General features: G+C 39.9%; 1 protein-coding gene across 2 annotated transcripts in view; it reads right to left on the bottom strand.

Annotated features, from left to right (window-relative positions):
* Window positions 1-436: 436 nt before the first annotated feature.
* Window positions 437-27,697, bottom strand: part of LOC105066711 (1-phosphatidylinositol 4,5-bisphosphate phosphodiesterase eta-1) — a 76,720-nt gene continuing 49,459 nt past the window's right edge. Inside the window, exons 9-19 of one of the 2 annotated variants that reach the window (XM_045514499.2) lie at window positions 25,688-25,759; window positions 22,659-22,750; window positions 19,642-19,739; window positions 16,711-16,890; window positions 16,512-16,619; window positions 15,354-15,478; window positions 10,910-10,994; window positions 8,827-8,973; window positions 8,493-8,572; window positions 6,111-6,465; window positions 437-3,621 (exon numbers count right to left, since the gene is read on the bottom strand). In XM_045514499.2, coding sequence (XP_045370455.2) covers window positions 1,541-3,621; window positions 6,111-6,465; window positions 8,493-8,572; window positions 8,827-8,973; window positions 10,910-10,994; window positions 15,354-15,478; window positions 16,512-16,619; window positions 16,711-16,890; window positions 19,642-19,739; window positions 22,659-22,750; window positions 25,688-25,759 — 3,423 coding nt within the window. In that variant the 3' untranslated portion in view covers window positions 437-1,540. The remainder of the gene's footprint in view (window positions 3,622-6,110; window positions 6,466-8,492; window positions 8,573-8,826; window positions 8,974-10,909; window positions 10,995-15,353; window positions 15,479-16,511; window positions 16,620-16,710; window positions 16,891-19,641; window positions 19,740-22,658; window positions 22,751-25,687; window positions 25,760-27,697) is intronic. The other variant, XM_045514500.2, reaches the window with a different exon arrangement.

Here is a 27,697-nt window from a genome sequence, read left to right as displayed (position 1 = left end):
AGAGAGGATCCCTCAGCATTTGGAAAAGTTCAGGGCTGGGAACTGAGAGAAAGCAGGGTCTAATTGCTTTCTTCTCCCCTTTTCCTCCATACAACAAAGCTGCAGGTAGTCTGATTCGCAAAACACAGCATCGAGCCTGCCTCCCGCCACTCCTGCCCCGGGTAAGATTTGGGAAGGATTTTTAAACCAGCAACATCAACACCAAATGCAAATAAACTCATTGCATTTGATTTCTTTTCAAGTCACCGTACAAATATGGTCTTTAAAGCACAGTGAGAACACTCAAAGACATAAAATGCTGCTTAAAACTCTCCTGTGGAAGCAGTATCTCCTGCTGCAAAGAGACGAAAAGGCAAATATCTCAGAGCACTCTGGGTTCCTTACTCAACAGTCATCATATGAGCTTCAATTGAAAAAATAAAAAATTCACCAAGTGTTTAAAAATCTCCTTTAATTATATTTCCATGAATTCCAAGAAGAACATCATTGCAGGTATGTTACAAAAAAGCAAAGAGGGACATCTAAACATGCAATAAAAAATGGATTCACAGTGAAAATAATGTATGCTGGTACTAAAATATAGTTACGTGGCTCCCTGAAGGGAAAAGATTTCTTCTAATTATCTATTCACTTGGGTTTTATTATGAGAAAATATTTTTTCTTTCTTGAAAGCTTTGGGAAGTTTTCAATTTGTGCTACTGTTATTGTTAGCATCTCCAGGAAGCCCCTCATTCTAAAAGCCATTATTTGCAGTCTGTCATTTAATCAGAAAATTCAAAAGTACAACAAACGGCTTGGCAACTGTGTTCTTGTTACATACAAAGCCATTAGCAAAAATATGTAACAAAATTTAGGTAAAACAAACAATGTTGTCCTTATATACAAAAGTTTGTGCTATTCCTCATATACCCTCACTGCCTACTCTAAAATGAGAGGGTGCTGGGGGTGTACCTACCCACCTCCCTTGAATTCTTCTAGGTGGGGTAGAGAAATCTTGAAAGGGAAGGTAACTATTTTAATCTTCTTTTAAGGTAACTTTTAAGCTTTTATTACTGAGTTATAAAAATGCATCTGGGCTTCTCAGTAAAGAAGGGAAATCAGGAACGAAGACAATGGCTTTAAAATAAAGAATTCATCCCTTTGTCCTTTGTAAAAATCTCCTAACTCAATAGTCAGAGAGTGAAAATGACTACATGTGTGACTGTGATCTCAGGACACAGAGTAAAGAGCATCTGAGTGAAACATACAGACGTTAGAACTCAAGCAGCTGCGAAGTTTCACATCTAAGGCATGCACGTAAACCATACCAAGAGAGTTTACACCTCAGGGGGGAAGGATCATAGGTGCACGGGAATCATCACCCGAATCTATATACGAACGCATAAACAAGAACACATGGAGTCAAAGGGAGACGGAAATGCAAGTTTAAAAATACATTTTAAAATCAATTCGAAGCCAGGGACCATATTTACTGAAAACTGAAAAAAGACATTCTACAATGGAATACCTTGTAAACATTGAAAACGCAGCTTTATGTAATTCACAGTCTCAAGAGAAAATAAATTTCCGGCTTATCATCGCTGCTCGGCTCCGTCTGCAAAACGGAATGATCGGAACAAAACTGGTCGGCGTGGCGGGCGCGCAGGGCTGCGCACGCGCCCTCGGGGATGCCGCGGCCCTCCACGCCGCCGCCTTTGGCGCTCCGCAGGTAGCCCGCGATGTACGAGCCGGTGGAGTGCCGGTTCCCGGCGGGCGCCGGCGCCGAGGGTTTGCTTCGGAGGACCACTCCTCCCACAGTGCCGGGGGTCACACTTTTCTGCTTGTTGGCTTCCTGCTTTTCCTTGGCACGACTGGCAATATTGCGCACTCGGCTCTGACTCCTCGATGACAACTTCCTGACCAGCGCCCTGGGGAACTGACTGGCATCCTGCTTGGGAAACAGCACTTGGCAGCCTTCTTCCTGGTCAAAGGACACGAGCTTCCGCAGCTGCTCGGTCAGGGCATCCATAGGCTCTAACGACTTTGTTCTCACAGTCACACCCTTCTTGTCTCTGATGCCAGTGGTAACGAAACTCTTACTAATACACTGGTACTTGCTCTCAAAATTGCAGGCGATGTCCTCCGATGTTAAGTCCCCCAGACTTTTGGATTTGCAAGGACTGGGCAGCTTCAGAGCAGGCAGAGGAGGGTGTGGGGACTTCTCAGGGGCAGGGGCATGCAGGTCTTGAACACTAGACAGAGGCCCAGAGGTCTGGTTCATTTTTGCATCTGAATTTGAGAAATGGTTATGCATAAAACCAGCACCCTGATAGGCTAGTTGATAAGTATTTTGACTTTTGACATCTTGAATATTGTTGAATATTTCAGAAACAGAAGGGTGGAGAGTCTCTTTACAGTAGCCATTTCTCAAGCCTCTTTGGAAATGTTCCACTGCATCCTGACTGGACTTCAGCTTTAAAGGAGAAGCAAGGTGACTTGTGCCCTCTCTCCTATAGTCATAGGTTGTTACAGACAGATTTTCTGAGTCTCCATCCACTTCCACGAGACTGCTCTCCCCAGAATTTAAACAGAGAGTAGGATCTGCTATTACATCTTCCAGTGTTAAGTCAGTGGAAGTGGCAGGGCTGCGGTTCTTCAGTATTTCCCAGTCTTTTCCATTGGTGGGACTTTTCGGTAACCAGGAGTGAGAAGTATTAGAGGACCGAGGCAGGTAATTCTCCACGGCCCCCGTCTTGGCCTTCCCAGGAAGGTCATCATCTGGTTTGGTTTTAGAGACAGGAGTGTAGATATTTTCACCAACAACTGTGTGTGTTGTGCATTCAGAGGTCTTGGGCCCCGAGAATGCAATCCGCTCAGGAGATGAGCACAAAAAGGATGACTCGGGTTTTCCACTGGAAAAGCCATGCTTGAAGGGCATTTTGAGGTCCATGGTGGGCAAGGGAGGATGGCCCAACACCACACTGGTGCTCTGAAGATGAGAAACAACTGTGAGGTTGGCCTGGTCGCTAGTCTCATCAAGCTGGCCAATCAGTGCTGAGATGGAACTGCCAGGCTCATTCTCATTTGTTAAAGTGACGTTGTCAATCAGATGGGAAATTTCACTCTCCTGCAGAATCGTGGTGGAATGCAAATCAGGTATGTCAGAACAAAGTGTAGAGACATCTGACAAAGAAAAAGATGTGGCAGCTCTGCCCTTGTCCCAGTTACCTCCCAGCTTCTTAATCTCCAGGTTGCTTTGAGAAAGGATGCTCCCTGACAGTGCACTTTGCCCTACCACAGAGTCCCTAGAATTCCCATTTTCCTTGGTTTTCATAACACCCAGATCCTGTGTTAGGCCCATTACAGGATCACGAGCCAAATGTTGCCTTGGGGAGAGAGATTTGTTGGGGTACTGGTGTTTCTCACAATCACTTGACACATGTGACTTGGTTCTCCCGCTCTTAGGACCTGGTACCAACTGTTCTGTGACTGATAAGTTGGCAGCAGAAATGGCAGATTCCCCTTGGTTGATGTCTTTAAGGAGGAGAGCGCTGGAAGAAGAGGATGACTTTTTGTTGAAATTTGGAAAATGTTGGTTGTTGATACTTGCCTTCCCATCTCTTCTGCCATCCTTATCTTCTGCTGAATAAAACAAACAACATTTTAAGTGACATGCAGCATTTTACGTAGGACCTGCCAACACTCACGTTTGTCTTCAGACAGACAAATGAAGAATGTAAATTTGTTACATCGTGACAAAATATAATTATGGATTGTGTAGATTTGCAACAAAGTGTCTGTGTGATGGATAAATGGTAAAATATATAGTAATTTCACTGAACCTTCCCTTTGAATAGCTATTACATCAGCTAAGGATGTAATATCCATTGTCAAAAAAATGTCAATGAGTTGCCATATTTTTACAGTGAAGATTACCTTATGTTGTTTCCTATTCAGATTTGTACTACACAGAAGCATGGCAATAAAAACAGAACAAGACAGCTCTGTTAAACAAAGGATTGTGGTACCTGTAAGCAAGATACTGTAAGCTTTCAAAGTTATACACGTATTAGTTAAAAAAACACACAAATCATATCACTTTAAAAAACATGTTGGCAAAAGACTTAATTTAACCAGTTAATTTCTAAAACAAATTGGAAGGTGCACTAAATCCATTAAAATGTCAGTATCTGTTGACTTTAAAATGTATAAATAAAAAACTGGTCACCAATTCTATGCCATTGCTAATATCTAATTTTCCATTAATCACCTTTTTTGGTTTTAAAATAAAACCTTCATTTGCATCCTCCCCTGAAAGAGGCAGTAAGCTATCAGGCACAGTAAGGAAAACTATAAAAAAAATACACAATTCAAAGTAACTTGGGGCACCCCATCATGTTTAGTGTAGTGCGAAGACAATATTAGATGCTCAAGTATTCTTAATCAGATTATTTTAATATTTTTATGTTTCAGTTACGAAAATCAAGAAGAATATGTTTAGCTTATTAAATATTTTCCTAACTAAAAAAAATTCATCATAAAAATTTGATAAACCCAAGAGTTTTAAGGGAAAATATAAATACTATATGATGTTCTCAGAGATAGCTGCTGTAAGCTTTTGTAGAGGGATGGGATTATGAAAAGAAATCTGTATTCTGAATTTCCTGCACTTAACATTTTTTCTACATGATAACTTGAATCATTGCATGGTTATGTACTGCTCCATATTTACCACAAGTTTTATAGGTATATATTCATTTATGTATTATTAAATATATTATACTATGTAGATGAATAACTAACTTATGTAACCTTTTTAAGAGGAGGAAGGAAATACCAACTATTGCTCTCTAACTCATCTTAAAGATATTAACATTTTAATTGTGGCATTAACAGGATTAATTATATTAATTATTACCAATTTCTATTGCTTCATTTTCCCCCAAAATGGAGTTTCTTATAATTATATATTTATAAAATAGTTTATTTTTCCCCAAAATGGAGTTTTGAAAGAAATTCTAAAGCACATATTTCATTTCTTCTCTGATACTGCTGTTAGCAAAATTTCAAACTTCTAAACTCCCTTTTTCTCCTTCAAACAAACCATTCAGAAATTGGTTTGTTTCCCTAGACTATCTTACAATAAAAATCAATACAAGCCAACAGGACTTTGTGAGAAAGTAGATCATTGAAATTAGATTGTATGATGAAAGAATTCTGCTAAAAGAAATACAAAGTATCATGTTCTACTGTCTGAGATGATTTTGATTTAATTAAAACTTATTTGTTGCATAGACATCTAATGGACACAGTTCTGATACCCAAATTAACTAAAATATGGTGGGGGGAAGGAGTTAAGACACAAGGCAAGAGCTCCTTGGTACACTGTAAAGCAGGCATCACTCGTGATCAAGTGCTTGATATGAGTGAAGCATTATGTTCAAGTTAGGGGAAAAGATGGGTAACGCCTGGTCCCTATGCTTGAGGAGTTACAACTGGACAGGAGCTGCAGACAGGCTTCTTTCCCTGCCAACATTCAGGGCTCAGGGAAAGGCGGCCACAGGAAAACACTGAATAAGTTACCTCCTGAGGAAGCCAAGCTTTCTCAAGTGAAGAAGATGGCTTACTTTTAACATCTGGCTTTTCCTCTTTCTCCATCAACATTTTCAATTGTGGAAACATGTTATGTGGTGGGAAAGAATATAACTAGATTCAACTTCAGAAAAGTCAATATAATTCTAAACAACCTCAGAACAATCAGTAAGAATGGTGCCCACGTAGACAACCATGATCTCCACTGGTATCTGCAGGTCTCTCCCTCCGTCTTCTGTACCCCACAGACCCGTAGGCTCCACGCCATTACACCTGGTCTCGCACTGCCAGTTTCCCTTATCCCTCACTGTCAGTTTCAGATGTCAGTGGTATTTTGAGGTTTTAGGAGACTAGGAAATAGCTCTTCTACCACTTTCCTTCCAAAGGCTAAAATCTGGTCTGAAAGTTAACATTACAAATTACTGATTTCTCAGTATATTTTACTTTGACTACCAACTGTCAACCATGTCATGATGGTAATCAGGGACCAAAATGTGGCTTAGAGGGGTATATTCTTAGAGAAACTTCAAACATCTTACCCAGAGCTTTCTCGTTTCCTTCGGTGTCTTTTGCTGTTTCAGAGACAGGCAGCGACAAAGCCCCCAGAAGACTTCTGTCAACAGGCATGGACACAGGGCGCGCTTGCAGACTCCGTGTGGTCCTTCTCAGGACACCGTCCTGATCTCTTGCAGCCTCAGACACAGAATCCTTTATCTCTACCATCTCTTGGAAGCCCGTTTTGCTCTTTTTCCTTCCTTTGGCTGGAGCACTAGCTGTGCGTCGCAGAATCTTATCTCCAATTGATCGCTTCCGAACGTAATGGGAGCTGCTTTCTGAAGAACAGTGCCTGGGGTTCTTATTGAACAGCCCCTTTAGACCTTGGAGCTGTCTGTTCTGAAGATACAAAAGGACCAACCACAAGTTAAGCAAATGCCACTGTCTCAACCGCTTGCCTTTTAGAATGACAGCTCCGTGAAAAATGGATATGAAACAAAACCTCACAGCCACTGAAGGATATTCAAACCAAGCAAACAGGTGCTCGCAGCATGTTTGCACAACGTCATGCACGATTCGTCAACCTGATTTTGTGAGGAAGGCAGCCTCCCATGTTCACAACCAGGATTTCCGGGAAGTTTCTTGCCCAAAGATGACAAGATGGTAGGAAAAGTGTCCACAGTTAGCAGACTGTTATGAACTTCAGCCGTCTTAAAGCAACAGAGGCATGTTTTGAAGTGGTAAGCAGGAAAATGGAGCAAGGTGAGAGCATGCCGCCATGACCAGTCAAAGAGAAAGACACCAGCAAGAACAAAGCACCATGCTGAGACTACCTTTGTAGCTCCTAGAAAGTGCAATATAGTGTAACTGGGGTTGAGTATTAAAGGGCTCCACTGCAAGGGGGGAAAAAAAGCACAACAAAACACAATTTGGGCTCATTCAAGAAGGTTGCACAAGTAAAAACAGAAGGAAAAAAACCCACATATGTTCTATAAACTCTTTCTCCCACTATTGGTGATTTTTGGACATAGGTTCATTCATTGCTCGACTCACCACCACCACGCTGTGGTCTATGCATCTCAACCCAAACACATCTTGAAAGTAATTAATAGTACAACTTCCACGCAGACATTTAATAGAACACACAATTCCTATAGAACATTATATTTTTCATATGTTATTTCTGGCTCAAGTTTTAAACAAACTCTGAATTTTATTATTTCCCTCGAGCATGATAAATGCTAGAGAGGCTGCTTAGTTAGCTTGGAATTCCTAGAAATTCAAGAATCACTTTTCAATCATTTACATTTGTGTGTGTTCAGGCCAGAGGGGAGATCCCAACAAGCAGCACAAACAACCCAGGGCCAAACACAGAAAGTCATGGTATAAAACTTCATCACTCTTAGAAATTAGGATCCTTAGCACCTCACCTCTCCCAACTGAGGGATGTTAAGGATAAACATGTACTTCCTATATCAGGCTGAATTGGCTCACTCCCTACCAGCTGGATTGTAGCCTTAATAATATTAATATTAGCCAACATTTTTGAGCATTTACTATGTGCCAGGCAGCCTTTTAAGGATAACATATTTGTTTACGAAGTAGGTATTATTTCCGCCCCACAGGTAGAGATACGGAAGGTGAGGCCTAGAGAATGTATGTACCTCTGGAGGGGAAGCTCCAGGCTATGGAGACTTTCTGATAAAGAGCATTGGACATTCCTGAACCCGCCTCAAAGTTACAGTCCCTCCAAATCACATCTAGTCCTAAAAATTGATTCCAGGGGCCACGTCCCCTTGGACACGTCCCCCCTTGCCAGAGGACATCCTATTGATTTATAAACCACAAGTGAGTTCTGTGATGAAGAACTCAGCATCAGGAGAGAGCTACAATACACTTTTCTGGTCTCTTAAGTCCGGTAGGTGGCTTTAAATCCATTCATGAGTTTTAGATTTTCAGTTAAATACCTCGGCACTACACGAATGCATCCTGCCTAGAACTGGCTGGGATCACAGCCCACGTTAGTACAGGCAGTTCAAACATTTGAGACTGCATTTCCCACTGCAGCCAGCTGGGTCTCTTTAAGGATGAAAATAAAATTCAAATATGTAACTCTGTCTTTACCGTTTTAGTCAAACAAATGATCACCTGAGAGCATCATAGTTTTCTCAATTCTGTTAAGCCCAGAGAGGGCCTCTAGGTGGAAGGAATGAGTACACATCCCTAAAGAGAGAAAGGAGCATGCATGGATGGGGACCTGGAGGCAGGAGAGCACACGGAGCAGAGTGGGCTGGGTTTCCCTAGAGTTTTCTGTTAAAGAACAGCTTGTCGAGCTATACATTCCTTTTATGCAATTAGTTAAAGAAAACTTTGTGAAGGACCATATTATTGTCGCATGTGGCTTTAAGCCTTGTGATCTTTCTCACCTTTCCATAGATTTCATTGATGGTTATGTGGACAAATATTGATGCTTCCGTCAGTCCTTCCAAATAGACATGCCGGTAGCCTGATAAAAGTAGAGAGAGTAGTTACCTTTTAGTTGAACTTGCATTTGACTTTCCCATTGGTGCAACAAAATTAAATATCTGACTTTAGTTCTTTACATTTCACAAAGTATGTTAACAATCTCATTATCACAGGACATATGTTTTATACATCATATATGCCACATAGCCTGTATATCACATATCAGATTTTAACTCTTCCAAAGAAAAAGAAATGGTCAGTCTAGAAAGAAAAGCACCCCCACCCCATACTTACCAGGCACTAAGCTGCTGAAGGTCACAGTTCTTTGCCCAACAAAGTCTCTTCCAATAGGATCGTGATCCCACACAAGGAACCGAACCAAAGCTATTTCTGGCATGTGTACTGTAAATGTCAGCGTTTCTTCCCACATAGGGTTAAAGCCTCAGAGAAATAGGAAAAGAAAAATTAGAAAAGCAAAGGGCTTGGCTAAAAATGATTTAGCAGTAACATCTGCAAAACAGACAGTGAAAATTGCTCACAATGGTTATTAAACTCGTGAAGACGGCCAAGCCACCCTGGGATGCCTTACTGAAATACAGCCTTGGAATTCACCCCATTGCTTGAAAATAATTGGGAAGAAAATTGCCTGTAAATTGTTATATCAATTCTGATAATCTTTAATGCCAAATTGCATTGTAGAGGAAGCTCTTTTAGACAATATTCAGCATGTTTCAATAAGCTCAAAAAATTATCTACAGTAGTGATCTAAGAATAATGTTTTAGCAAAAACAAAGAATTTCTCTCCCCCACCCCCACCCCACCCAAATAGAGTGATGCTTCTCACCCACCCAAGATCCTGCTGCTGCAATGACCACCAGCAAGTGTTTTGTAAGGTTTCAGTGCTATTGTACATAGAACATCCTATCTAATGCTTATGGCAATCCTCTAAGGGTGGCAGGGCAGGAGTTTTTTTTTTTTTTTTCTAATTAATATATATATTACTGACTTTCAAAAATATATAACTTTTAAAAATTACACAGGTAACTCATGCTCAGTTTTTAAAAGTAGGAAATATAATTTTTGCTTTATAGTTGAGAAAATTGATGTTCAGAGAAAATACTGTGCCTAGTGTCATACAACTAGTGACCGAGCCAAATGAGACCAGGCACTATTGATTTCCAGTGGCTTCTCATGAAGCAAGACCTTAATACACAAAAGGTGATCTATCTTCATAGCTATTGAAAATAAAGAGGAAAGGTTTATAATCCAACTCAAATTCTAAAAGGCAAACATATATTTATTTCTTGATAAAACTCAGAATAAATAATTATATAAACTGATAAAAATTCAAGTATTCTGTAAGCTTGCTTTTCTTTTCTAAAAATGAAAATTAGTATCATTAAGTCTATGCATTCCAGAGGTATCAGCCACTTAACCCTATTAAATGTCTCAGCTAATGAATTCCGGACTGAAAATCATTGAGATGTCCCTCCTGAATAAGAGAAGAGATACTTTTTGTTGGGTTAATGATGGCATCTCAATTACCTCTAAGACCAAAAAGAAAAAAATTATTGAGCATTGGCCGGAATATACAGTATGGGAAGTTTGCTCACTTTAAGTATGTTATTTCCTAAGTAATAGGTTTGTGCTCTTGAACCCCCAAATTCCTTTCCTTAAACTCCTCTTAAGTTCTCTCTACAAAAACTCTAATTTCCCAAACATTTTGAGGATTATGGTTTAGATTTTCTTTAGAGTATTAATGACTAGAGGATTGAGAAAAACTGGCATGCAAAATAATGTTTGTAAATGTATGAATGCATACAACTTTAGAAGATTACTAAGAGAAAAACACGAGGCTTGAGTAAAGAAAGCTTTCTTTACATTACGGCCAAAACACAAGGAGAACGCGCCCATCCACCACAAGTATGTCATCAAGAAGCAAACTTGCCAGAGCATGCCGCACTCGCCTTTAGAGCTCTGCACGCTCAGAGAGGATGAGAGCTCATCAGGATGTGGGCTTCACAAATGAGAACTCTGAGGCTACTCGTGTCATGAAAACAACATAAAAATATAACGAGAGTCATTTCCTGCATGAATCCTTAACCCAGGTGTGTAAATATTACCCATTCATTTCACTGGAAAAAAATATTTGCTTCAAAAGCAAAAGTCTTGAGAGGCTAGATTACAACATCCATCAAAATGTACAATGCATCAATTCCACATTTACTTAGGGTGATGTGTCGAAAATCTTAACAAAACTCAAATGGCAGCTACAGATTTTAGAGATTTGTTTCTCTCCCGTGTAGACACCTTTTTTCAGTGCAGATTTTATTTCTAGAGCATCCTTATTAAAAGGGAACACAGATTATAATCTTACCATTGTCATCTACCACACGAGTCTGATCTTTACAACAATCTACTGGCAATCCGATAATTTCAACTTCAACAAAAGGATCAATGATCTATATGAATAAAGAGAGAATATTACTACAACTGATACGTCTCTGCCCATGTTAATTTTAAAGTATTGGCCAAAATGTCCACATATCAACTGCAACCCATTTAATTAGGTGCTTACTAAGAAAGAGAAATTGTACTAGGTACAACAGGTTCAGATAGATGAGACAGAAAAAAAGAATACATTTTTATTTGCCAATGTCTACTAATGCTATATAAACGTCCCCTGACGAACTTACAACTCTAGTTCAGGGTATATATCCAGCGGAAATGAGAGCTTCTGTCTGTGCACAAATGCTCAGAGGAGGTGAATTCATAATAGTCACACACTGAAACAACCTAAATGTCTATCAAGAGTAGGACGGATAAATTTTGGAATATTTATTTAATGAGTACTACACAACAATGAAGAAGTAACAAAGTTCTGCTGCACAGACATGATGTTGAACAAGCCAGACACAGAAAGAGTACATACTGTCAGAGTCCATTTAGAGGAAGTTTGAGCACAGATTGAATTAATCTATCATGACAGGGGCTGGTTTTCAAAGAGGGTGGGGGGTTAGGAGTAGGTATCGACTAGGAGGGCAGATGGAAGCCTTCTGGGGGTTCTGGATATGTTCTGTCTTGCTCTGGGTTACAAAATAATTAATCACATCATTCACATTTGATTTGCGCACTTTAATGTGGTTAAATCAATTGTGTACTATGATGTAAATTTCAAAGTATTTAAAAATTAAAAGATTAAAAAGTAATCTAAAGAAAAAATGTGTTTGGCTCCTCTCCCCCTGCCGACCTCCTGCCTACCCCGCATCCCCTCTAGTCTAAGGGGAGGGGTCCCACTTTGTTGGTCATCTGTCAGCGTTCCTTCACCGCGCCAGTTCTGGATAATGTGCAATGAAGGAATAACCTCCTAAAGTACCCAGAAAAGAGAGTCATGAAGTCCGGGAAAACATTTTCAGAAGCTTGGAAAGTAAGGAGAAGACAGTTTCAGGGGGAGCTTCAGGGAATAAGAGCCAGAGGTATGATGGAAAAACATTTTGAGACAGGAGGATACACATTTTTTTTTGTTTACTAAGTAAACCACAGTTAAATTATACTCATTTTCAGCTAATTCTTTTAAGCTAAAAGTCTTTCCTTAGCATAGAACCCCATGGTAAAACTGTTGCCATTGGGGATCTTGGATTTTGGGGGGCAATAACAAATATGAATTCTGTTCTTAAGGAATTTAAGAGGCTTAATTTAAAAGGAAGTTAGGATGTCACAGGCTTGAAGAATAACTTGCTGCTTCAACACTTGGCTCCTGTGCTGGACTGGGGCAGGTGGTGTAACCCTGTGCTTCAGGTGTCTCATCTGTAAACCTGAGGTAGCAGTGTCTGCTTCACCAGACGGTAACCTAGACTATGGGCTAGAAGGATGCAACAGGGTGGTGAAGCAAGACTGGGAAGAGATACGGGAGACAGAATGTCCAGGAGATGATAAGTGAGGAGATGGGGAGAGTAGAGAAAAGGGGAAAACTAAAGATGACAATCAATTTTCTGATTAGGAGCAAGAAGAAAATCTTATTTCATCAGAATATGAACAATGTGAGAGATCACAGGCTGAGAATTCAGAGTTCCCAGATAGGGGAAAAAACTGTATTTTTATTAGCCTCTGACTACAGCACAAACAGTAAATATTAGTGCTATGATCCTGTGTCGGACAGAAGTCACAGACGCTTCCAGGCCACACTATGATCGCTGGAGAAATCTCCATGTATCGCCTATACTCATCCAAACTTCAAAATCCTAATAGTCACTAGACCCGTCTCTAGATCCTGCTGTTTACTGCATTCGTAGACACATGTCCTCGTACATCACAAATTGTTTTCAATATGTTGATACGTGAATTTCAATGTAGTTGATTTCCTGTGTAGCCCTATCTATTTTACTGTGTGTATTTAAAAACATTATTTTGAGAAGGGGTCCAAAGGACTCATCAGACACCAAAGGGGTTCTATGGCTCAAAAAAAAGTTAAAATCTCCAGACAGAGAACCTCATAGGCCAAGATAAGGAGGGTGCCTTTTTATTTTAGTTACAAAAGAAAGATACTTCTTATACATTTAAAAGATTACTCTAACCCCACAGGCTGTGATTTACAAAGATAGATACATATGCAATGAAAAACATCTGGAAGACATTCCCTCATCCAAGGAATGGTACCAATCCCGGGATAAAGTGACATAACGTGGCCTCTGATTCGGTGCGCTGAGAAGGACACACAATGCCCACACAGTATTCCTGCCAAACACGTTTACCCTGGTCTCAATCATGAGTAAGCAATCAGGTAAATCCAAATTGAAGGCTATTTTTTTTAAATGTCAGTATCATGAAAACCAAATAAAAGCTGGAGAACTGTTCTACATTTTAAAAGGCCAAAGAGAAATTGACAACTAAAAGCAATGTGTGATCCTTAATTAGATCCTGAATCTAAAAAGAGGAAAAAAAAAAATAATGTAGGAACAACCTAATGTAGGGGAAAACTGAATATAGATTTTATATTAGATAATATTATTGTACCAACTAACTCCTGGGTGTAAGATAGGTTCAAGGAGGTATTGCACAGCACAGGGAACATAGCCAGTATTTTGTAATAAGTGAAAAGTAACCTTTCAAAATAGTATGAAAAACAAAAATTTTAAAATTTTAAAAGATGAATTAAGTTCTGAGTATCAAAAGAGTTAAAAAAATTTAAATAAACAAAAAAGCAAAAAAAATCATACCAATATTAAATGTCATGAATGTAATGACTATATTGTGTTTACGCAGAACATCTTTGTTCTAAAGAGATAAATGCTGAAGTATTTAAGGATCAAGGGCCATGATGTTAACTTACTCTCAAGTGACTCTCCAAAGAAAAACAAATGCATCTATATACATGTGTAATTAAATTTTGTTACATCTGCTTATCTCTCCCTCTCATGTGTGTAAGTATATTTGTGTGTGTGTATGTATATTTACACATACACAGATACACATGAAAGAGAGAGAAAGCAAATATAACAAAATGTAGTAAGTTAACTGGTGACTCTAGGTACTGGAGATATGGTGTTCATTTTATTATTCCTGCAACTTTTCTGAGGTTTGAAATTTTTCGAAATAAAAAGTTCAGAAAGTGAGCCTTTCTGCAGACAATACTGAAAAGAAAAATGGAAAGAAGAGAAGTTAGGATAAGCTTTCTGATACTGTCAAGGTAATTATTCTTTTTTCTTTAAACACTTTTTTTATTGAGTTACAGTCATTTTACAATGTTGTGTCAAATTCCAGTGTAGAGCACAATTTTTCAGTTATACATGAACGTACATATATTCATTGTCACGTAAAGGTAATTATTCTTGCTGCTGAGAGAACAGAGCAGACGCAGGGGGACCAGTGAGCAGGGAGGTGACTGCAGCAGAACTGACAACAGATGATGGTGGCTCGGGTTAGGCTGGAGGCAATGGAGATGGGTGACATGGTCCCACCTGAAGCCCCTACTTTCTGAGGAGTGGGACACGGTGCTGTCTGTTGAAGACGAGAAAGTGATGAGAAGAAATGTTTGAGGAGAGAGGAGGTTGACAGTCCCCAGTTTGGAGAACAGGACAGAGGGCTGACAAGATGGAGCTGGGATGGCAGTGTAGGACCATGAGCAGGTCAGTTGAGACTTGAGACAAAGAGTTTATGGTGGCATCCTGCAGAGCTGCATGGTTTCCCCACTGACACTCAAGGTCCAGAAAGGACAGTTTAACAAGCGGGAGAGGCAAAGAGCCTGAAGTGATGGGACCACTCCCAAGAAGGACATGAACAGAGATGGGGATGGCAGGCGGGAGAAACCAAAGGCCAAGAGCAGCTGTTAACAGGAATAATGGAATTAAAGTTCTGGACAGACAGAAGGCTGCGGTCTCGGCGGCGGCAGACATTTGAAAATCATGCTTCCGAGGTGCAGCAAGGGAAGAGTCAGCGCGTGGCCAGGGAGCAGGTGGCTGATGTGCAGCAGAGATGAGGGTCACGGTGGAGGAGAAATGAGGACAGGAGGTTAAGATGTTCTCTTAAGCAATGTTTCTATTAATAACAAAATTGTTCCTTGCACCTCAATTTGGCACTGTCAGTGTCAGTCTGCAATTGTGTGCACTCATGCCTCGCAAATAGGTGATGCACTGCACTCCAGAAGGAACTGTGTGTGCTCTGCCAGCAAGTCAGTCAGTATCTGAGGAGCTGAGGGCAGTGCTCATTTACAGACACACACACACATACACAAACACATACACAGAACACTCAAGACATTTCAGATGAAATGCAAACACAGTCAAATAATCACATAATTAACCACTTGGTCATACACAGTTTACCTCGCCTCGGTCTCCAAACATAGAGTCTGGAGGTTTGGGGAGCTGTTGTCCACTGATCACTTTCAGGATGAGCTGCTTTTTGGGGTTGGCAGGAAGTGGATCACCAGAGAAAGGGTTGAAAGTACCTAAGCCAAATAAAGCAGAGGTTAAAATCAAAGGTCAGTCACAGGGGAAAACACAAACATACACACACACACACACACACACACACACACAGAGCTTAAGCTTGAAGGACAAAGAAACAATAAATGCTGAATAACTACCGTTTTCTTAAAGCAAAGAAATCATCACGTAACAGTGCAGCTTTTGCCTGAAGGCAATGCCAGCTGGCATTTCTATAGCTATGTTTTTTGTTAGAATGCATGCTCCCAAAGGCCAGAGGAAAGGGCCAATTTAAAGCAAGTGTCTGGGATGCAATTATCAACCGTGGCAGGGGGGAAGAGGAAGATTCTATTTGAATGCCACAGTAGACAGAGAAGGAGAGTGGTTATGTTAGATTCACATAATTTTCTAACCTAAACTATCTCAAGTATAGAGGGAATATAACAAGCAGAAAAAAAGACCTGAAATTAAGTAAACAGCAGAGCAAGAAAACATGCAAAGCATTAACATTCTGAAGACACATGTCAACAGCTTTTCTTTACCTGAACTGTTTAAAAATCCAAATTGAAAACTTTAAAAAAATTTCAATGAGCAGAACCCAAAGGAAGTGTTTTTGGATCCCAACACAGCATTGTCTTTTTTGTTGTTAGCAATTGGAATAAACTGACTAAAAGGGCGTGATAAAATTATTTCAGGTGGCATTATCACTCTGCCGGCTGGTCTCAGACTCATACTCCCTTGGAGAGTTTCTGAAAGCATTCAATTTGTAAGTAATGCCCAGCGAATATCACGCTGGACCACTGGATTTCAGGTGACAATCCACTGCTATTACCCATGTCCCTCTTTAAGTGCATGACGTCACAAGAGAACACGCTAAACATCATGCTACCCAAATATTAAACAGTGGTGATGAGTTCTTTATTTACATTCCGATACCTTAATGTATCTCTTTTTTAAAAATCATGTTGCAAAACCCTGGGGCATCACATTTTCCAGAGAGCGCCTTCAACAGAGGTCTCTTGCATTCAGAGATACGACCATAAAATTAACACACACCTTTGCACATCTGCTGGGGTTTGAGGACGTAGCCGCAATTGCCATTTGTCTTGAATTTGGCTCGATTTAACTGCATCATTCGCCCTTCAGACTGGTAGTTCAGCGCCACTGTGCAAGTTCAAAGTTGAAGAGAATTAGGCAAGACGGCCTCATAGAGTCAAGACACAAAGAGAACAGCTCCCTGCTGAGGCATACACACCTAGCTGGCAACCTGCGTTCCAGTAGGGCAGCGGGTTGAAGTTACTGGAATCGATGCGGTAGGCGGAGGGATAAATCCTCGTGAGCTGCTTTTGGTTATAAATCATGAACTGCTCTGATTTCTGCTGAACCACCTGATGTGCTCTTGTTTCGCTGAATGATAACACATTTCCTGTGGTTCCTGGCGATTTTTAATAAAGAAAACAGAAAAGTGAGAACTGTAGCAAAGAAAACATCACTCACAAAAGACCTTATAACGATGTCCAATTACAGTAAGAAGCAGAGCAAGAGAGTGAATTCACCCAGAGCAGGCACAGCGCCTGAGCAAGAAAGATCTATAAAATTCCACTCTTGGGACTCTTCGCCATTCCAGATCAGAGCTGCTCATCTTGCTCAGATAACTGCCTACTTCTGGGTCCCGTGTTCCCCCAAGAATTCCATCATCTCACTAATTCACATCTATCTGGCTAGTATGGAGGGGGCAGACAGGGAAATTATTTTCTAGGGTGTGATTCAAAAAGACTATCTTTGTCAAAGATCAAGACATCTGTGGATAAATAAAACTATGAAACTCAATCCTGATAAAAGGGAGACATTCCCTGAAGGCATTCATCTGAAAAGCACACACATGAAATAAATTGATAGCATTCAGAGTTCAAGAAAATAAAGGGAAAAGGCCAATTCCGAAACAGGAAATTGGGTTTTTTAATTAATTTGAATAGAGTAATGAAATCAGTCAAAACCTATTTGGGAGAAAGGAATAATAATGGAAAAAGAACATTATAAAGAAATAAAAGTTTCAGAAACAGGAACAGTTATCCACCTAGCCAGGTTTATAATGGAAAAATAAAGGAAGATAAAAGAACAGGAAGCCTATATTAAAGTTTCTGCTTGGAGCATCACTAGAAAGGGTTAATTCAGGACCAAGGAAGCTACAAATTACAGGGTCATGATGGAGAAAGCCTCCAAATATTTAATATCCTACCCTTTTCCCCCAGCACTATCTTTTGCTCTACATCTATAGTGCCCCACCACTCCAACCCCTTCACCAGCCATCCATACTCCACCCTCGAATGACCACCCAAATTTCACCTGGACCTGTTGGAAGAGACCAGCCTAGATAAAGATCCAAACATGCCCAGATTCTCATTCTCATTCCAATGTGGACTCTGATAAGTTGAGGGGGTCTGAACCCAGACTGAGGGGCATGGCCCATGAAATCAAGGAGTTCAATTACAGCCTTGCTGGGCCAACGGGACCTGGATTGTATCCAGATTGTGCATGTTTATTCGCACACACAGTCTCCCAGGGCCCCTGTGGTCCTCAGGGTTGGGCACCCTTAGGTATTAATCACAGGACAAATGACTAGCAATTACACTCTAGAGCTGGAACGTGGAACAGTGGGAGCAAAGAAATTAGAGAATTACAGTTTTTAATCCAATGATTTCCCTCATATAGTCTCTTTCCTTACCATATACATCTTACTGTCATAACTTATTAGCATAGTTTACATGTTTCAAGCGTACTAAAAATGACCTTTTTTTTATAGATTTGGATGAGGGATACTTTGAACATGATAGGAGAAAATAGTCTTTTTGACAAACCGCATTCAGATGAAATAATCAGTGCCACTGTTTTCTCTGTCTCTCCACATAAATTATGCACAACATTATCAATAAGATGACCTAGCTAATTATGCACATGTCAATTAGTATATTAATAGAGTTGAGTTACTTTGCATTAGATAAGCCATGCATTCATTATCTATTGCTCATTTTGTGGCTAAGTAAAATATACACACACACACACACACACACACAAGACAAAACAGCTGAAGTTCAAGAACTAAATGGTACTCAACATTATTTTCCATTAAGCTAATAGGATTGATTTCCTACAGTATGTATTAGAAATTATATTTCTATAAACCAAATATACCTTTAACTCCATTAAACTACTTTCTGAGTTTATTCTTGGGCAGTTATGATAAGAATGATAGTCATTTGCTGAGAATCCTACAAGTTCTCATGTTCTCACATGTGAAATTAATTTATATTTTTTTTAAATTGTCACCATTTAAAGAAAAAATCAACACCAAAGGAAAGAAAAATCTGAGGAGGCAGAGAAAGAAATAGGGGAAAAAAGAGATCAGAGGGAAGAATCGTGGAGGTCTGTAAGGACGTAAGATTCAGCACGATGTCTTCCCTCCATTGAGACACGAGAAAATGGGAGGCTCTGATTTATATTTCGCTTCCGCTAAAATTAAAATTATACTTAAACCCACCTGACTGTGGTTTATTTTCATAAATATTCAGTAACTGAACAAAATATAGATGAAGAGGGAAGAGGATAAAGAGAAAGAGCAGCAAACAGGAAAGTCAGGGTCAGAATAATCGTGACTAGAATTTCTCAACTCCGTATATGGCAACTGATGGGTGAACAACTGTGAAAGAGTCAAGGCTTCTGAAATTTCTGTTCTTTCTGTTAAGATTTCAATCTATGGATTAAATTGTTTTCACCAAGGTCAAAATTTTCAATGAGAAAACATGGGGCATTTTAAGATGTTATTTTAGCCAATTAATTTCTTCTTTCTTCAGGCCATTCGTACTTGGAATGGCCATCTGCTATCCGGCCCCCAAACCAGGTCAAGTCTCCAGAGCTCAAACACTGGGAAGACCTTGCTCTGATACATTTGTCTTTTTAATAATAACAAGGTCCTCCTTTGCCCTGTGGGAAAATTTCTCTAGCCAATTAGGCAACCAAAGTAATCAATAAATCCCTCCAGGGGAGCTAAGTGTTATGCCAGCCATCAGTTTCCTGGACTCTGCACAATTCCAAAATGTGTGCCAATGATCAGACTGACAAATGACTAATTAATAATTGACAAAGGAAGGTCAAGAATGTTTAGCCAGAAGAAGCACTCAGCCCTTACCATCATCCACAATGTCCTGGGCTGCCACAGAGTTTGTGTACACAACCAAATCGGAGAGCTCTCGACAAAGCTTCATGGTTTTCCTTCGGCGACCCAACCTGTAAGATACACACCCAGGACTCATGACATTTTAGAGCTGGAAGAGGTTTGGGCTTTCGGTTACTCTGCCTTCCCTGCCTGCTCCTGATGGAGCCAGGATGAGAACCCAAGTGTGATTTTTAGTTCAGCATTCTCTCCACAACACCCTACTCATGTGGTTTTATTCACTGCTCTGCCAGGAATCTCTTCTGAATTTGTGAGTTCTACTGCGAAGGGCTTAATTTCCACCATTACCCCATGATGGAGTAACACCGGAGCTTACTAGGGAACCGCTCCACTTTGACATGGACTAATGGAGGAGAACCTGGACAAAAAGGAATAGACTCATTGCATTGTGGGACACAAGAATTATGTATCTTAAGAGAAATACACCAAACTTTCCATAGTCATTATCTTTTAGAGGTGTAATTCCAAGTGATTTTTATTTCTTCTTTATGATTTTCCTAGTCTTCAACTTTCATAAAACAGCCATTCTTTGCTCTCTCTGTCCTATAAACCACTCCCAGGGTCTCCTCTACAGCTGTACAAGTTCTACCACCACTCTTTACCACAGTACAGTTTTCCACAGACTATCACGTTCTTCTCACAGACACACTTCTACCCTTCAGGGGAACATCTAACCACCAAAACGCCAATCCTCACCAAAGAAAATACACAAATGACCAACCAACCAGAATATGAAATACGCTCAACAGCATTAGTCGTTAGGGAAATGCAAACCAAAACTACAGTGAGATACCTACACACCTACTAGGATGGCTGTAACCGAAAAGGTAGAGTTGATGTGTTGGCAAGGCTGAGGAGAAACTGGAACGCTCACACATTGCTGGAGAATATGAAGTGGTATGACTGCTTCGCCACAATAGTTTGGCAGTCCCTCAAAAAATTACACAGTTTCCATGTGACTCAGCAATTCCCCTTCTAAGTACATACCCAAGAGAAAGAAAAATGTCTGTCCACATAAAAACTTACACATAAATGCTCATAGCAGCATTATTCATAACAGCCAAAAAAATAAAAACCACCTAAATGTCCTTCAACGAATGAATGGATAAATAAAATGCAATATATTCATACAATGGGATATTATTCAACAATAAAAAGGAATGAAGCAGTGATACATTCTACAACATGGATGAATCTTGGAATCATTATACTAAATGAAAGAAGTCAGACAAAAAAGGCCAAATATTGTAGGATTCCATTTATACATAATGTCCAGAAAAGGCAAATCTATAGAGACAGAGAGTATTAGTTGGTGCCAGAGACTGGGGGAGAGAGAAAGACGGGAAGTCGCTGCTTATGGTAGAGTTTATTTTTGGTGTGATGAAATGTTCTGGAATTAGAGAGGTGAAATAGATTTATTCACTCAATGAATATTTATTGAGCACCTATTGGAGGTAAAACAGTGAACAAATCAGACAAAAATTCTTACCATACTAATACTTAAATACATTCAATAAAATAATTAAGAAATGTGTCAACAACTCATTTTGCCAAGGAAGAATACATAAACATAGACAGTTATAAAAATCAATTAGAACAGCCCATGTTCCTCCTTTACCATACAGTTAATAAATTCTATAGCCATTGGTGAAAATCTGATTTCATGAAGGCAAATGATTCTAATGTGATGTTATACCTAGAAATTACAAGTAAAACTCTGAAGACACTCTATAATACAGAGAACTTCTGCTTAAAGTTAGCTTTTTTAATCCTTATCCTGGGATTGAATTCATTTACTGAAGTCTCAAAAGGACACCATCATAGGTTCTTGGGCCTTGACAATTACTATGGGCAAATCTCTAATAGACTTAAGAACAGCATGCAACACAATTTCATGTGATACCTGTAATGATGTCTCACTTGCACGCATTAAGATTATCGTGGCTTTCCTCAAACACTGTTCCTTCCCTGGCTGTATGATTCAGAGTTGAGCCTTTCTCAAACTTATATTTGCAAATATTCACAGCAGAGGTCTCCTGGAAGGTGATTCTCTTTCTCTTATATCCTTTACTGTAACTATATATTGAATTTTCCATACGTTTAGTGTAGGGACTACAAACATCTCCTTTGCCCTTACTAATTAGTTACTATTTTATGTATGGACATTCTGTTGAAGTGAAGCTAAAATTTAAAATTTAATTGAACCCTAAGTGTTATTCATTCCCATAGGACCTGTATGCTTCCAATTTCGTTTAATTCAGTCTTTTGATAAAGTCACAGGTGTGTATATATGCACGTGCATATGTGTGTTTGTATATCTATCTATTTATGAATGATGTAATTTACAATTTTTTGTGACACTGTGTACATCATCTGCCGGAAAGTCCTACATTAACTCCTATGTCACAATTTAGGTTCTAAAATTACGGTCATTTTACTCATCCTGAATTCTGCTGGCAGAAGTAAAGAAAATAACAACTAATACTTTTGAACACTTAGTTAACTGGGGTAGGGCTCATCAGGCTAAATAGTTTAATTCCTTTAATCCTGACAATGACCCTAAGAAATAGATCCAAATGAAGAGCTGACCCCTCCCCACGTTAAAGTTGAAAGAACAAGAGTTTAAAGCCTGGCTGCTTTCATACCCCTGGCCCATAACATGTGCTTATCATCTCTCTTCTCCTCAGTCTCCTGTGAGAGCCCCCTGTACTAGTGCACAGGGCCACTCCCTCTCCTCTGACGACACCTTTCACCTGACAACTGGTACAGCTAGCACTAGGCGCTCACTGAGCACTAAGCAGCAAGTCCTACGAGGATTACCACCTCATACCCAGTTGATCTTCACATGCCCCCTGCACTGAGCACTTCACTTTATGATCTGATTTTCCAGACACACACAACTAAAACAGCCACGCTGATGAGGATGGACAGGCCCTGGGAGTCTGAGCAAGAAATGTGGAGAGCTTTCTTACCTGCACAGCTGGCCAGTCTCCTTGCCAGGATTCTGCTGTGTGTCCTCCTCGTCTTCAGTACTACAGGATTTAGACCGTGATTTTGTGGTTTTCTGCCAGAAAAATCAGAGTGAACTTAATACAGACTCACGGCATCCAGCACATCCACAAGGTACAGAGAATTAAATGGGCTTTAGAATACACACACACAGAAGGACAGTAATTCAGAGGAAAAAAATTGACCAAATATTGCAGCTTGCCTCAATAACAAGCATGTCTATGGCCAAAGCTATATTAAAATATTAAGGCGAACCCGAGGGTTTCATGCTCTAATACTGACTTTTAAACCACACAAGACGCAGATCTTAGAAAAACTATTAGTCATGCATTGAAGGTTTCTAAGAGGGGTGGGGTCAAAGTTGTAGTATCTATTTAAATGATTCTAAGGGATTTCCTCTTATAAAGGAAGCTCATTATTCCTACTGACTTACTTATTAAAGGTAGATATAATTTTTTTTTAAAAAATAGTAATTTTTTAAAATGAATAACTACTATTCCTGCTTTTCAATATGGGCACCAAAACCCATTCAAATCAATTTGTTCTTTTGAGATTTTGACCCATTTTAATTTCTAGAGCAGAATGGAAATTGTTACCTACAGCATTCAGGCTGAAAGACTGTAGGAGTAATCTGGTGTCTTCTGGACTGATCAGCTCATAGACATAAATCCTCTTAGGAATCATGCAGTTTTGTCCCCACCATAATGGAGATAACCCCAATATTTGGCAACACATATCTCAACCATACATATCATGGGGAGGGACCCTACTAATTGAAGAAAACCTGGCCACCAAAAACATAGCTTCTACAAACAAAGGGAGGACTTCTAGACAGAGTACCCTGGACATCTGGGGAACGTGGCTTAGAAAAGGAAAGGGACTCCATCTCCACGTTACCACAGGACCACATCAGCTTCCAGAGTTTTCTCATTCTCAACAAATAAAAAATTAAGCTACAGTGTTGGCGTAAACACACTCAACTCTATTGTATTGACAGTAGGCACCAATTTAGTCTGGAAACTTCTCTGGTCTTATTTATGCCTCAAGAACCTCAGTGTCCATGGTGTGGGAACCCAGTATCTGATGATCTCATGTTCCAAACGGGCCTCTCACCAAGCAGATAAATTGGCTAACTTCTCAAGCTTCCTACTGTGATTTTTTAAAGGGCAGGGCAGTAATACTTATTCTAAAGGATTAGTATTTTTGTGATGATTAAATGAAATGGCATGGAAAGTCATTCTGTAAGCCACATTCTATTGATACTAAAATAATCTATAAATAGCCTTGTGGACATTCATTCTTAGGACTTGACATATCATAAATTATAATTCTATAGTAGCTAAAGTACTTCCTAAAAGATTTACTTTGGAAAATAATTTAAATGAGTAGTTGTAATCAAGAAATGAAATATTCTCCAATTCCACATATAACTGGTAATCTGAGGTATTACAATAAAAATCTGTCTTTTTAAGGTATTTTTAAATATAAAGTGCAAAAAGTAGAAATAAGTAATGAATCACCAATGACAGGTATTTGGAGAAATGATGATATATTTTCTGGACATAGAGTTTTGACACATCATGGTTAACATACCATAGAACCAATTTTTCATCTTTTTTAACATTTTGCATGTTGAGCTCTTTAGAGAGATCACCTTTTAATGGCTGCATAATTGTCCAATGTGTGAGTGAATCATGATTTATTTAACCAGTCTTTATGGGAGAACATTTTGGCTGTTTTCAGTTTATTATGACTACTTTGTCCAACCTTTTAAAAATTATGCTATTGATGGGGCAGGAAATTCCACATACAGCAATCCTTAAAGTCCAAAGAAATGGACTTAGAGAAACCTCATGCAGAAAGTTCATCACCTAATAACTGATTTTTTATTTAACATGTGCTACCTTTTTATTCAAGTATCACATGAACGTTTAGAAAAGTACAAGAATCATAGGTGTACAGCATGATGACTTTCCACAAAGCGAAACCACTCAAATGAGGAAACGGAATATTATCTGCCCCCAAAACCTTCCGAGTCTCCTGTTTGGTCATCACCTTCTCCCCAAAGGTATCTCTTATCTTGCCTTTTATCCCAGAGATTTTTTTTTTTTTTTTGGCCTATTTTGGAACTTCATATAAATGGAATCAAACTGTATGTACTCTCTTGAGTCTGGCTTCATTGGCTCAGTGTCACGTTCATAAAGCTCATACTATTGCATGAAGTTGTAATTTTGTCATGCTCACTGCTGATAAATACGCCCTGTATGAATACACCACAATTTGTATTCATTCTATGGTCAATGGACATTCAAACTGTTTCCTGTTTGTATTACAAGTAACGCCACTGTAAATATCATTGTTTCAGTCTCATGGCACATCCCTAAAAATGGAACTGGTAAGATACAGTTCACAGTGTGGCTTTAGTCGATACTGTGAAACAGTGTGAAGCAGCTGCACAAATGAAGGTTCCCGTTAGCACTTTATGAGAGTTCAAGTTGCCCAGCATCCTCTCTGACAAACAGGGTTGTCAGCCTCTGTGTTCGCTGTTGTGGTGGGTGGATGTGGAATCTCACCGTTGTTTTAGTTTCTGTTTCCCAGAGAATTGATGACAGTGAGGACCTTCTCCATATTAGCCACCTGGGTATCTTCTTTTGTGAAGCGCATGTAAGCCTTTTGCCCATTTTTTAAAATTTTGGGTCCCTGTTTTTTTTTTTTTTCTTTTGGTAGAAATTCTTTATATATTCAAGACACAAGTCCTTTGTCAGGTAGGTGTATTGAAAATATCCTTTCCCAGTATGCTATTTGCTCTTTGATACTTTTGATGAACAGATGTTCTTAAATTTTAAAGTAGTTTAATCATCAACTTTCTCCTTTTCTAGGTTCCTGTTTAGGAAATCTTCAGTTATTCCAAGGTCAAGGTGCTATTCTCCTGTTACCTTCCAGACTCTTTACATTAACTGAATCATATACATTTATCGCTCTTAATTCCTACCTTATGTTTTCCAAAGTTGGTCATGAGGGATCGTCCATGTGCTTTCTTTCCACTCTCCTTCACATCTGGATGCTGAGAAAATAAAGTATAATATGACTATTTGTCTTCTTTGCTTTTGTCTCTTTCTTAGTTCTGGCAGGGTCCCTCCCTCCTTCTGACTCTAGGTGGGCAGGGAGCAGGTCCTGTTCAGCTCCTCCTGCTCCACCCCCCCTACTTCCCCAAAGTGGCTGTTTCTCTCTTGGTGGGGATGGAGGGGGGACACTGCACAGAGAGGCCCAGGCCCCAGCCAGGAGATGGCAACTGCCAACACCTTCCCAAAGTTGGGGTCTGGGCCCTCTCGGAAACACCCAGACACGCAGGCCTCTCCAGGGCCCGTTCACAAGGCTCTCCACAGCCAGAGTGTATTCTTTTGAATGCCCTAAGGGGGAATAAATCATCTTTAGTTAAAAGCAGATTTAATTTTTTAAAAATGGCCAGAAGTCATTAAGAGCCAATTCAGTGAATAAAAAAAAGTAACCGCATTGATGGAATACTGCTATTTGGAATTTGGAAATGTTAAAAAATAAGTAAAATCCAAGTATATCTAGGAGGTAGTAAGAGTGTTTTTCTTTCCTTCACTGAGTAAACTACAACAAAGCTTATCTGCTCACTGAAATCACTCCCTCTGTGGCGAGCACTGGAAAGAGGTGCTGTGGCCTCTGCATTCCTCCTCACTGAATTACTTTTCCAGGCTAGAGCTCTCCATACTCCAGGGGACAGAAAGGCCAGCTCGCTGAAAAGGTTTAGACTCTTATCCAATTGTTATCCCTAAAAATATGATTAGGTGATTCACTGCTAATTACATGACGTAAGGAGAGGCCAACAGGCCCCGACCTCCCAGGACTTCCAGCTGAACAGAGATAATCATGGAAGTGCAATAAACGTGGGTGAGCAAAACCACTAAAATCAAAAGGTCAGGGAGAGCATCTGCATATATCCATAGCGAATAATTAAAGATGCATTTTGGGGTGAGGAGGGGGAAAAATGAGAACTGGGCTGGGGAAAGAGGCAGTTCAGACAATGCTGGAGGAGGGTGAGAAGCAGGTTTACAGGGTAATTTTCATTGACTGGTTTGTATGTATTGACTGCCTTTGAAGATCTGTTAACACTGATCACTAACTATTCAAAAACCCTGGAATTAAGAAGGTAGACAGATGTGGTCACAGAAGTAACTCTGCCCTCCAAGTCAGGAGATCCAGTTCTGCCACCAAGTAGCTACAGGTCCTTTGGCAAAGGCCCTTCTCTTGACCTCAGTTCTCTTATCTGTGAGGTGGGGGAGCAGGGGACCAATTAACCTCCTAAAACCAGAAAGGAACTCAGAGGGGCCATGTTATTTATTGTCCAAATCAGGACTAAGAGTGAAATGGGGCACTTATAATAATTACGCTGGGACAATAGGGATAAAGCGGGGCTCTCCCAGGCAAGTTGAGGAACAGGGTCATCCTATCCAGTGGGCACCTACTATGCCCCAAGGAGCATACTGAGTGCACTACATATATTCTCAGTGTATACAACCACCCGTGGACATCAGTATAATTAAAATCCCAATTTTGCAGATAATAAAAATCAAAGTATGGCAAGGTTAGTTAATGTACCCAAAGTTACAAAGCTAGTTGGTGATAAAACTGTGTAGCTCGAAGTCTCCTCTCTGGCTTGCTCCCCTGCCCCACTCTGCATTCCCTCTATGCAGAAGAGGAATGTACACAAATATGTGTCCATACTGACTTCTTGAGCATCAGCACATCTTTCATTGAATTCACGGGTCAGAACTTGTGCTGGGAACTTGACATGCATACAAGGGAGAAAGCAAACAAGAGAGATGCAGACTCTGTCCTCAATGGGCTTACACTCTTACGGTGGAGACAAATGATCTTAACTCACTATAAGACTATGATGGGCAAAGTTCAGGGCACTGCCTGATGGCATGGGAAGGCAACATGCCCAGACTTGAGGATCAAGGAGGACTTCAAG

The sequence above is a fragment of the Camelus bactrianus genome, chromosome 1, assembly GCF_048773025.1.
Source record: "Camelus bactrianus isolate YW-2024 breed Bactrian camel chromosome 1, ASM4877302v1, whole genome shotgun sequence".
Taxonomy (NCBI): Eukaryota; Metazoa; Chordata; class Mammalia; order Artiodactyla; family Camelidae; genus Camelus; species Camelus bactrianus.
This window is presented reverse-complemented; position numbering and strand designations above follow the sequence as displayed.